The sequence below is a fragment of the Callorhinchus milii genome, unplaced genomic scaffold, assembly GCF_018977255.1.
Source record: "Callorhinchus milii isolate IMCB2004 unplaced genomic scaffold, IMCB_Cmil_1.0 Scaffold18, whole genome shotgun sequence".
Taxonomy (NCBI): Eukaryota; Metazoa; Chordata; class Chondrichthyes; order Chimaeriformes; family Callorhinchidae; genus Callorhinchus; species Callorhinchus milii.
Genome location: NW_024704759.1, coordinates 3,900,916 through 3,913,243, shown reverse-complemented (window position 1 = coordinate 3,913,243; position 12,328 = coordinate 3,900,916). Strand labels below are relative to the sequence as shown.

Genomic DNA, 12,328 nt, shown 5'->3' with positions numbered 1-12,328 from the left:
CTACAGGACTCCTGTGAAGAGGAACAGGGGAGAGAGAGAGATGAATCTAAAGTTATGTACAGGTCAGATCACATTCAAACCAGGTGGGACGTGACTTGCCTGTAGGTTTTATGCAGCTCCACCACCCTTTCTTCGAGTTCTTTTGTCTGATTCGGTGCAAATCGGATCTCACTGATGTAATCGGGGCTGTGTTCGTCTGGGTCGTAATCCCCCAACTCTGCCTGCACGGTGTACGAGCCCAGGAGAGCGTGTGTAACGAAAGAGCACGGCAATCGTCCACTGATAATGTCATCTCTCAACTGTAGACACAGGTAATACCTAAAGTGGGACATAGGACAATAAGGCAGCTGCTGGTGCAATAATAATAATAATCCTTGCATTTGATATTCACGTCTTCGAGATGTCTCAAAGCGCTTCACAGAATATACTGTAAAGTGAATTTAACTGTACGTTTTGTGGTGAAACGCGTCAGCCAATTGTGCACAGCAGTGTCCCACAAAGAGTCGTGGAGTGAAGTGACCAATTTATTATTATTATTATTATTTTTACAATGTACACCAGAGGCCCGAGGCACCACCTTGTCTTAACCTGCAGGTCCACAGTGCCTTCAACACCCACCATCAATTATACAGAATACTGTAAAACACTATCATTCAATTCAGAAGCTGGCCTTCCGAGGACTGGTTTCCAAAATTCAGGCTGAATTTATATGAGGTTTTAGCCGGTTAGCCTCTAGCAGTTACCCCAACGCATACTCTGGGGTCCCCAAGCCTTGGCTCTTGCCAACCTGCGCCTAATACTTTCCAGAATTAGTCAAGAAGGATGCTTCCCTCCAGAGAGAGAGAGAGAGAGAGAGAGAGCGCATTCCATTCCAACAATCTATCTCTGGGATTTCCATATGCAGATGAGATGGATGGGATTCTCAGTTTGGTTTAGATGCTCTTAAGCACAGTGATGGATTTCCGCATGTGTCAGACACACGACTGACCCCCCCAAAAAGGCTGAATATATGAATTTTCCACAATTCTGGGAGATCTTAAACTCTAAGCTAAAAAGAAAGGTCTGGCAGGCTAAGACTAGCTGGAATTGCAGGCCGCTTCTCCTTCCTTGTTCTGCTGTTGACGGCAATTACCGCGAAGTGTGTTGGTGAGACATTTTGACCTCACAGGACGCTATATGTTAAAAAGGAAGATTATTGGTCTGTGTTGAGCATGATGTCCTTGTCAAGTTGCCAAATCTCGCACCATCTACTCTTGATGCGATGTTCCCTCCGGTCAGAGTGAGACACTTGCATTCGAGTAAGAAGAAGTCCCCATTTGGGGTCCTGTGTTAGGAATCCAATTGGAAGCTGGGCGCATCGAAACAGTGTCACTTCATAAGATATTTCCTTGTTAAGCTTGTAAAATGGTCCCGCAGATTGGTGCAGAGCCAAAATTAAAGTGCTTCTAACAAGTCTGTACGGGTGGAGAGCTTCAGCATTTGGCTTTCAAGCAAAAGATCAAGATTCTCAGAGCGTCAAAGTTGGGCAGTTTACAAGGTTCATGACCACGTTGCTATTTGCAGAGTCAAGTGCTAATGAGGAGTTTGATCTCAGAACAGGGCTAGGGGTACGAGTGAGCTAAGAAGTCAGCCTTCAGCCCACAGACTATGAATCGATAATAACAAACACATCACGAGCTTTCAAAGCGGGATCTTTAACGTCCACCCGGAACAGGAACAGTGAGGACTTTGGTTTAACACCTCATCAGAGGACCAGCGCGGTGCTCCAACCTTCTCACTCAGAGATAACGCGAGTGCTAGCCACACCTAAATGTCACATTAACCAGACTATTGACACCAAGCCCAGCCCTCCTGCCTATGGGCTCGATTTACGAGTGTTCAGTTTGTGAACACATTCACAGTGTGATTCTGTGGTTCCATCTGCTTCTTTCATTAGCTTTAAATAAACAAACAAACTCCAGAGGTTAACTATTATGAATCGTAAGGTTCTGATGTCATCCGTGCACCACGCATGTATAACGTATACTACATATTACTATATTAGAATTATAAAGCTTCTCTTGGAGCCCTATCCGTTTGCTATAAGGACGGGCAGTAAAGGAAACTGTGCATTTCCAAAATTCTAAATCATCCGTGTGTCTGTTTCCACCCACTTGAACGAGTTTGACCGGTCTGTCATATGGGAACTTATTGTCAGGAGTCTTTTACTCAGTTAGGCTAAAAAACTAAGACTAGCCGCAATTGTTCAGTAACCCGAGTTGAAGCAAACTGTCTCCACTGCTTACAAAGATGCGCGAAGAATGTACAGCACAGAAACAGGTCACTCGGCCCAAACAGTCAATGCCAGTGTTTATACTCCACGCGAGAAGCTGTTTGAATGGGCGGAACGAAAATGTAGGATCTGAATCTTGCCAACTCTGTATTTGATGACAAAAAAACACAACAGAGAATCTTTTGTTCCGAAAGACAACACAGGAGCGCTCTGTTGCCAAAGTAGTAAAGTTCGAGGGACAACCTTGTCTCATGACAAGAGTGCCCTGTCCTTGTCACACTGACAAAGCTGTAGAAAGAAGCACTGCCAATTGGTTGCTGCATCTGTCAACGCCTTTATATAGTTATGCACTGACTACTGTCATGCACTTTCCAAGCAGTTTACACAGTCACTCAATCAAAACCAAAGAGATCCTTCCCCACAAAAAAAATTTCAGAAATTATTTGACGAAAAGCACATCAAAACCAGGACTGTACAAGGCACAAAATATTCAATTTGCAGTTGTTTCACACAGCAATAAACCTTCCATTTGATTATATGCCTTAATACGTCAAGTGTTTCACAACAACTTTTATAGTTAAGTCACTGAGTATTTGTAGGCAAACGCGGCAATATTGTACAAACATCCAAGTGGTGAATAACCAATTTAACTGAAGGATTTGTCGGCCACAGCGCTGGCAGAAACATTTGTCTTTCTGAGTACTGCCATGGTTTCTTTAATATCCACTTAATCAAGCACATACAGTACCCCGGTTTAACATCTCATCCAAAGAAAGGCACCTCCAACAATGCAGTGCATGCACAACAATAATAATACTGAACTGTACTGCACTGGATCGTTAGCCTGGACTGTGAGCTCAAAGTCCCCGATTTGGGACTTGAACCCTCAACCTCTGACCCAGAGGCAAGAGAGCTACCAACAGAGCCAGGCTGACACCGAAGACTGATAGGTACGTACTCAGCTTTTAACAGCCCACTAAATGCACCACTGTTAATTTCTGCTTACCTTGTGATATCCTCCGACAACTGGGTTGGGTCTGGAGGGTAGAACTTTACAGTGTATGCGAAATGCCAAGGGGCACCTAGAAAAAGAGCAAGGTCAACAAGAGAAGCACATTAACATGAGCATAGTGGTGTGTTCCCACTGTGTGCCTGGCTGTGAACGTGAGCCCAATAATAATAATAATAATCCTTGCATTTGATATAGCGCTTTTCACATCGGGAGGACGTCACAAAGTGCTTCACAGAACACACTGTAAAGTGAATTGACTGTATATTTGTGGGCGAACGCGGCAGCCAATTGCACACAGCAATGTCCCACAAACAGTCGTAGATTGAAAATGACCAATTTTATTATTGTTTTTGGTTTTTGGAGGGATTATTATTAGGCTCTGTGTGGAGTAAGGAAACTTGCCCAAGGTTTCGCCCTCTGCCTGGAATTGAACTCAGGTCTCTCGCTTGCAAAGCGAGTGCTCTAACCACTGAGCTACAGGACTCCACAAATCTGAAACATTGGAACAGAAGCTGACTTGCTCAGTGAGCTGCCCGTATACAGAGTTGGAGAATAGCAGGTGCATTTAAATCCCTGAAAACCAGTTACTTTCACTTGCATAAATGAAAATGCCACTCTTTTCCAAACCCAACAACTCAACGGCAACCAACCATGAGATTGTTTTATTACACTCATTCCCAATCCTATAGAGATCCTTTAACACAGATGTATCGCTGGAGCACACTACTGAACATAGTTCAGACTGATTTCAGAGTCCGACACATATTTTGGGGTCGGGGAAGGAATTTGTTCCTAGTCTTGCACTACCTTTTGTGCTGATATATAAAGGTCACTTAGCCATGTGATCGATTCCTTGCGAAATCATCTGAAATTCTTTTTCTTCCAGGGTGAATGCTGACCAGCTAGGTCTGTCTATGTTACAATCGCAATATACGTGTGGCTATTATTAAGAGGGAATTGGAACGCTACTCTCTACAAAGAACTGCAAAGAACCCCATTTTATTTGAGGATATTTTCTGCGGATTGAGCATGGTGAAAGACTGAACAGAAATTGTTTGAGTGAAACTCAATTTTTCCGATTGTCTCAAAAGACGAATGAAGATATCGTGTAACAAACCTCAGTATGTGGTACCACGAGCCAGAATACATTTAGTAAAGCATTGACATTTTCTTGAGGTGGATTAAAAAGGAAAGAATGGGCTTCTCTGCAAGTACTCCAAGGAGAAAATACACACACACACACACACAGAAAGCACATCTTGCCTGTGCAAGACAGCACCAATTCGCTTAGAGAGCTTTATTTTTGTGTTTGCTGTTATACTCAGTAGCAGGTCATTCCGTTCCTTGATGATTGTATGAACAATGTTGAATGGCCTATTGTAGATTTTCCTGAGGGGAATGTCAAATCGGATTTGCCAATGGGGAGTGTCTTAAACAACTGTCAGAAATCAAATTTCCCCACAATATCTGATGGGGCAGATTTGTAATAATATTTATAAAACAGGGTTTAGGCTTGTATTAGCATCCAGCCTCTGGAAATTGCACTTGTTATAGAGTGAAGCCCTGTTATAGTAACACCTTTCCATCAGGGTGGATTTGGTTAATAACAACAAGATTACATTTGTATAGCGTCTTTCATGTCAGGAGGACGTCCCAAGGCGCTGGACTGTGTACAGCATTTCAGACCCGAGCTGGGGTCAGGGCGGGAGAAGGGAGGGGAAGGGGGGTGACCGATGGCACGGTCGAAGAGGAGGGTTTTGAGGCAGGACTTGAAGGAGCCTAAGGAGGGGGCGAGGCGGAGTGACTGGGGGATGGAATTCCAGAGGTTGGGGGCAGAGTGGCTGAAGGCTCTCCCGCTAATGGTGGGGCGAGTGGGGCGGGGGACGTGGAGCAGGCTGAGCGGAGAAAACGGGTGGGTTGGTAGGGGGTTACGAGGTCGCAGAGGTAGGGTGGGGCGAGGCCGTGGAGGGCTTTGTATGTGGGGACCAGGATCTTGAACTGGATCCTCTGATGGATAGGAAGCCAATGGAGTCGGACAAGAATGGGGGAGATGGGGTCACGGAGTTTGGTGCGGGAGAGGACACGGGCTGCAGAGTTCTGGATTAGTATCTGCAGCCTGTGGAGGGAGGAGTTGGAGTAAAAATTTAAAAAAAAATTGGGTCACTTCAATCCACGACTGTTTGTGGGACGCTGCTGTGCGCAATTGACTGCTGCGTTTCACCCACAAAATATTCAGTCAATTCACTCTACAGTATATTCTGTGAAGCATTTTGGGACGTCTAGAAGATGTGATAGGGCGCTGTATCAAATGCAAGGATTATTATTATTATTATTATTGTTGTTACGCATGTACCCGGCTGGAAACAAAATGGCCGATTTCTGGGGCATCGGGCTGCCGCCAACGTTACTTCCTGTGAGCTGCAAAGCTGATCTGTTGTCTGTAAACTAGTGACTCGGAACCTGGTTATTCTTTAGCTCGGGAACAGCTGCAGCTGCTGTGCGCATGTGACCGGCGCTGTTATACAGCGGACTGGGATTTTATAATACCACCTTGAACAGGATAATACCACCACAAATACCACCTTTAACAGGGCTCCCCTGTGGAGTGGTGATTTTCAGTGTCTTTCCGTATCTAACTGACTTACGAAAAGGTACACAGTCACGCAACTTCACAGTAAAAAAAACACAAGGGCTTTGACATGTCTTCCCGACGTATATATCAAATGTAATGGTTAATATGTTGTGTTATTATTAAGTCCAGTGCCTGAAGAGGAGTGACTGAGGGCTGTGGGATTTCCAGTTCACGGATGAATCAACCAGTAACAGTGTGCAAACGTGCAATAGCGAACGTAACGGCATTCTCCGAGCGCCGTTAACCACATCTGACAAGGGAATGACTAGGAGGTTCGCTTGTGCATGGAACACGGAGCAATCGACGACAGAGGGAGGGAGAAACGGATCATTAAATACTCGTCAGCACCAAATCCGAAACGACAGGGCGATCTAATGGGAAGAAGTACAACTTTAAGTGAAAGTGAAAGCTGGAGATGCATCAATGGGAGAGAGATAACGATTAGCGACCTCCGATATTATCGAATGGTTGTCGATGCTGTGCGTCAAATTAAGCTCTCTGTTATTGCTAAGGTTTGGCGGTAACACAATGGAAGCGACATTTCACAACGTGCAGAATTCGGTGGCCTGTTGAATTCAGTCTTAACTTTGAAGTTTAGTTGTCTTTCTGTGGTTTTTTAAAAAAAACTTACGTAGGAAAGAAACACCCTTCAAGAATTATTCGCCAAATACTGTGTGCCCTGAAATGCTACAGAAATAGGGTAAATGCTACACAAATCTGGACCCCGGAGGGAATTTCTCCTCCTCAATGAATGGTTAAGTGTCTGCCTCTGTGATGTGTGTTGATTACACTGAATGCCGTCATGCCAGTGGCTGTCTCGGAACAAAAGGACTTACTTCGAATCTGCTTCTTGATATCTTTTGAAGGATCCAGCCAATTCTGAAAGTACAAACCAGTCACACTGTCAGGAAACAGACAGGAGAGGGAGGACTTCTTTTCAGACTCACACTGAAAAGAGAACAAGGGGCGTCAGCCACGATCAATTCAAGCTGCTCTGGCATTGATCTCCAGGCTGAAGGAATGAAATTTGCCAAGTTCATAATGAAGCAATTAAATTAACCTTTTACAGATACGGTGATGATTGTAATGCAATGCAATTTACATTTACACAGCACCTTTCAATGGCAAGCTATGCGGTTTTAGTTGGTTAGACTCCAGCAGTTACCCCAATGCACTCTCTGGGTTTCCAAACCTTGGCTCTTGCCAACCTGTGCCTAATACTTTCTGGAATTAGGTAAACAGGGTGTGTCCCTCCAGGGAGACAGTGGGCCTTCCATTCCAACAAACATCTCTGGGATTTCCATGTGCAGGGTGGGATACACGGAATTTCAGTTTGGTTTGGAGACTCTTAAGCACGGTGATGGGTTTCTGTGTGTGTCAGGGAGGGGGGGGTGGGAGCCGAGGAGGGGTGAGCAGGGGAAAGGTGACCCTAATAGCAGGCAAAGAGGTACAACTCGAGACAGAACACACACATTACCATTTACAATAACTTGCATTTCTATAGCGCCCTTCACGTGGGGTAGCGTCCTGGAGAGCTTCACAGTGGCGGAGTCTGACAACGAGCCAAGGGAGAGGGAGGGGTGAGGTGACCATAAGCACAATCAAACAGTTGGCCCTCATTTGGGCATTTTAATAAGAGATACAAGGCCGGAATACATTTAATTAACTGTAAGGCAGGCATTTGATCAGGGAGTCTCATCACCTTGTGAACCAAGAATTCTTGCAAACATCTATTTCCACTCCCACAGCAAAGCTAAGTGGTCTCCGTTCTGCAGTGATTGCTACAACCTCTGGCAAAATGCTTTCCTTTTTCGCAAACATCAATCAGACATGTTTAAAGCTATTATTAAAGCTGTTGCGTCTAATTTGGATGTTAGAAACCTATTTTGTGGTACAGTAATGGCTGGTCTGTGTGTCTGTGAAATTGCTTGTTTTTTTGTTTGCATCTGCATTTCATCTCGAAGAAAATTAATTCCTTTTTTCGGGTGGGGGGGGGGGGGGGGCGGGGAAACAATCACATCCCTCAGCTGTGAGCAATGAATAAATAAATTTACCTTTCGATCTTTCAAGTGTTCCAGACTAATTTTACAGCAACCCAAGACCAACTTATTGTCTAATTTCAGATATTATTATTCTCGCTCCCCCACCTCCTCTTTCCTCTGTTTGTCTTTGGCTTCAGATCTTCGATTATAACATTTAAGACTGTGCAGGGCTTCAAAATCCTTTTTTATAACTGTGGGGAATGGGCTTCCCAATGAAGACTGTGGAGGCAAGAATTATTCCGAGTCTAGACAATGGCCTTAAGGTTCAGCATTTAGATAATAATCTTTGCATTTGATATAGCACCTTGTTGCTTCTTCTAGACGTCTCAAAGCGCATCACAAAATATAATGTAAAGTGAATTGACTGTATGTTTTGTGGACGAAACATGGCAGCCAATTGAAAACAACAGTGTCCCTCAAACAGTCGTGGATTATGTGACCAAATTATTATTATTTTTTTGAAGAAATTATTACCCCCGGAAAAGCGATCCGAAATCGACTACCAACCAGGTTCCTACTTACTGTTGGTAGACAGAAGTGCGTGGAGTAAGGAAACTTGCCCAAGTTTTTGCCCTGCCGGGAATTGAATCTCGGTCCTCTCGCTTGCAAGGCGAGTGCTCTAACCACTGAGCTACAGTGGGGTCCTCCTGACGTGAAAGGCGCTTTACAAATGTAATTTGTTGTTGTTGCTGTTACTGATATGGATTCTTCGACCTAGCAATGCATGCTGCTGCTGTACCTATCTGTGCATCTTCCCTTCACGTCCAGTCCAAACACCCTTTCACCCGCTGTTCGTATTCTGTCAGAATCCCTCTTCTACAAACTCCCATCCTTCCACAAAAATGCAGTCATGCCACTTTACAGTAAGATCCTGAGACAGACGTTGAGAGGCGCTACACCGAATGCAAGGATGATTATCATTATTATCCCAGTCTCAATCGCCTGACTAACTGCATTTCGACTCAGGTACGAGAAAGGTTTCATCGCACTCAGCAACAAAGTACAACAAGACTTACCTTCTGGGTTTCCGAGTCACAAAATGTCAGCCCAAAGTAGTCCTTCTCCAGAAGATTCAGATGGTCGCAGACCTGATCAAACAAGACTTGACCTTTGGCACGTTTCTAAACAAAAAAGGAAAAAAAGGGCAGCATTAATGTGAAGAAGAGGGGGAAAAAAAAGGCTTGAAAGGAGGAACTCATTTGAAGTACGTCAAACACATTTCCAGGGCTCAAACTTCAGATGGAGATTAAAAAGGAGATTAAGGATGCTTTGCTTCCCGCACCACAAAGCTATCTGCCCCCTGCACCTTTTGTTGTCAATCACCTTTCCAGCCTCTTGATCTACAATATTTTCGAGGCAGGGGTGCTGGAAGTTGAAAGGGTTTCTGAAGACTTTAGAGAATTTGGACAAAGCAAGGCCAAATTGGATTTGCAAAACCCTTGCAGTTTTTGCTAAGATCATTCACAAACCCCTGGTGGCCACTTAGCTCTGAGAGCTATTCGATCTTCACCGCTGATACCGTTGACCACTCTATCCTGCTCCACCGCCTCTCCTCTCACCTCAACCTTCACAGTTCTGTCCTTGAATAAATTTCCTTCCCGCCACCTCCCTCCACAAGCTGCAGGTCATTCAGAACTCTGCAGCTCGTGTACTGTCCCGCACCAGGCTTCGCGACCACATCACTCCCACCCTCGCTCGCCTCCACTGGCTCCCCATCCCCCAGAGGATTGATTTCAAGATCCTCATCCTCACCTACAAGGCCATTCACGGCCTTGCTCCCTCCTACCTCTCCAACCTACTATCCCCCTACCTACCTGCCCGTACCCTCCGTTCCTCTGGCTCTGGTCTGCTCCACGTCCCCCGCCCCAACCGCCCTACCATCGGTGGTCGGGCCTTCAGCCTCTCAGCCCCCAGGCTCTGGAACTCCATCCCCCAGTGCCTTCGCCTTGCTTCCTCCCTTTCCTCCTTCAAGGCCGGTCTCAAAACCTTTCTCTTTGACCGTGCCTTCAGCTCCCCTCTCGACTCTCTTCCCCTCCTCGCTCCCTCCCTTCCCTCCCCTCACCCTGACCATTTCCCCCTCCTTGCTCCCTCCCTTCCCTCACCCTGACCATTTCCCCCCTCCTCGCTCCCTCCCTTCCCTCCCCTCACCCTGACCATTTCCCCCCTGCTCGGGTCATGACCCAACTGTGCAGCGCCTTGGGACGTCCTCCTGACGTGAAAGGCGCTTTATAAATGGAATCTTGTTGTTGTTGTTGTTGTTGAATGGTTCAGATCCTACCTCTCACACTGTCTCCACTTCAACTCCACAAACGGTTTCTCCTCTAGCCCCCGCACCATCTTGTGCAGGGTTCCTGAGGCTCTGTCCTTGGTCCCCTCCTCTTCAATATCTATATGCTCCCTCTTGGTGACATCATCCACAGACATGGGGTCAACTTCTACATGTATGCGGATGACACCCAACTGTACCTCTCTGCCTCCACCCTTGACTCCAGGACCACTGCCGTCCTGACAAAATGTCTATTGGACATCAAGTCCTGGATGAGAGTCAGTTGAATGTCAACAAGACCGAGGTTCTCCTGATTGGCTCTCGTCAGCGCCTCCTCACCTCAGGTGCTGAACGCATCACCATCCAAGGATGCACATTCCAACTCATTGAGCCAGTCCAGAACCTTGGCTTCTTGTTTGACCTTCAACTATCCTTTCTACCCCACATTCGTGCCACGACCCACTCTGCCTTCCCCCTCCTCCGCAACATCGCCCGGCTCCGCCACTGTCTCACACCGCAGGCCGCCAGAACCATCATACGTGCATTCATAACATCCAGGCTTGAGTACGCAAACTCCCTGCTTGTCAGCCTCCCCAACTCCTGCCTCCATAGTCTGCAGATTACCTAGAACTCTGCAGCCCATGTCCTCTCCCAGACCAGGCTCCGTGACCCTATCACCTCCATCCTCAGCCGACTACACTGGCTTCCCTCACGTAGAGGATACAGTTCAAGATCCTGGTCCTCACTTTCAAAGCCCTCCATGGTCTTGCTCCCCCTACCTCTTCGATCTCCTAACCCCCACCAACCTGCCCACTCCCTCAGCCCAGCGGGATCCGGCCTGCTTCACATCCCCTGCCTCGCCCTCCCCACCACTGGCGGGCAGGCCTTCAGCCACTCTGCTCCCACCCTCTGGAACTCCATCCCGCAGTCCCTCCGCTTCGCCCCTCACTTGCCTCCTACAAGACCCTCCTCTTCGACTGTGCTTTCGATCTCCCTGCTTCCCCCTCCCCCACCCTCCACTCTCCACCCTCCCCAATTCTGACCCCCATCTCGGGTCTAAAAGACTGACTGTCCAGCGCCTTGGGATGTCCTCCCAACATGAAAGGCGCGATACAAATGTAATTTTGTTGTAAAAAATCTTATGAATCATTCAGACCATCCTTAGAAAATTCAAATGATTTGTTCTGTGCCCACACAATAACCTGTAAAGGATTTTCCATTTGAAACAGGCCTTTTTTTTAAATATAAAGTCAGCAGATTGGTCCACCCTCCACCTCCCCCCCCACACGCACACACAAGCGTGCGAATAATTTCCACTCTGGATTTAACAAAAGGTGTAAATATGCAGCGATCTCAAGATACGTCTAGAGCTCGCTACCCATTATCCAACAGCTGATAGCATTTTTTAAAATATATCCCTCAATTGATATTCCCACGTATGTATGTAATGCACACAAATGCCACCAACTCGTTACTTTATACACAAAACACGTAGTTAACCCACTTTACAGTATATTCTGTGCAGCGCTCTGAGGCGTCTCAATGGCATGATAAGGCGCTATAAGGAACGCAAGGATTATTATTATGATGATTATTGCTTCCGTCAAGTGCAGCGTGTTACTCATTAAGCGCTCAGGGTTCTGGTTTGTGACGTGTAAATCGAGGCAAAGGCAGGGATATCAGAACCATATGCGATTCCAGACACATAGCAAAGGAGCAGTCTTGCAGGGTGGGGAAACTGCTATCTTCGCAATAATTTCAAATGCACAGAGCCAGCATTTGAGGTCACCCGAGGACACATTTCAGGGCAGACAGCAGAAGGGCAATTCCTTTCACAGAGGGCAATTAACATTGGAGCTACCAGGAAAGGCGTGGTTGAGATCAGGATTCCAGGACCCATTTGAGAAACAGCTTGACATGAGGCAGGGAGGGTGGGTCTTCTGGAAGGACGAGACTAAATTCTTTAAAAGAAACCAGATTCCAAATTCAGCCTGAATATATTTTTCATAATTCTGAACATTTTAAAGCTAAAATGGTCTTACAGGCTCTGCAAACATTGCGATGTAGAAACAGCACCAATTACTGCCTTGAACGCTGCTTTAAG

General features: G+C 46.2%; 1 protein-coding gene across 8 annotated transcripts in view; it reads right to left on the bottom strand.

Annotated features, from left to right (window-relative positions):
* LOC103172008 (band 4.1-like protein 1) overlaps window positions 1–12,328 on the bottom strand; it is a 47,615-nt gene that overhangs the window by 27,082 nt on the left and 8,205 nt on the right. For all 8 annotated transcript variants that reach the window (XM_042341901.1, XM_042341902.1, XM_042341903.1 and 5 more), the window contains 4 exons: window positions 8,975–9,079; window positions 6,753–6,795; window positions 3,279–3,354; window positions 100–318 (listed from right to left, as the gene is read on the bottom strand). In XM_042341901.1, the coding sequence (XP_042197835.1) occupies window positions 100–318; window positions 3,279–3,354; window positions 6,753–6,795; window positions 8,975–9,079 (443 nt within the window). The remainder of the gene's footprint in view (window positions 1–99; window positions 319–3,278; window positions 3,355–6,752; window positions 6,796–8,974; window positions 9,080–12,328) is intronic.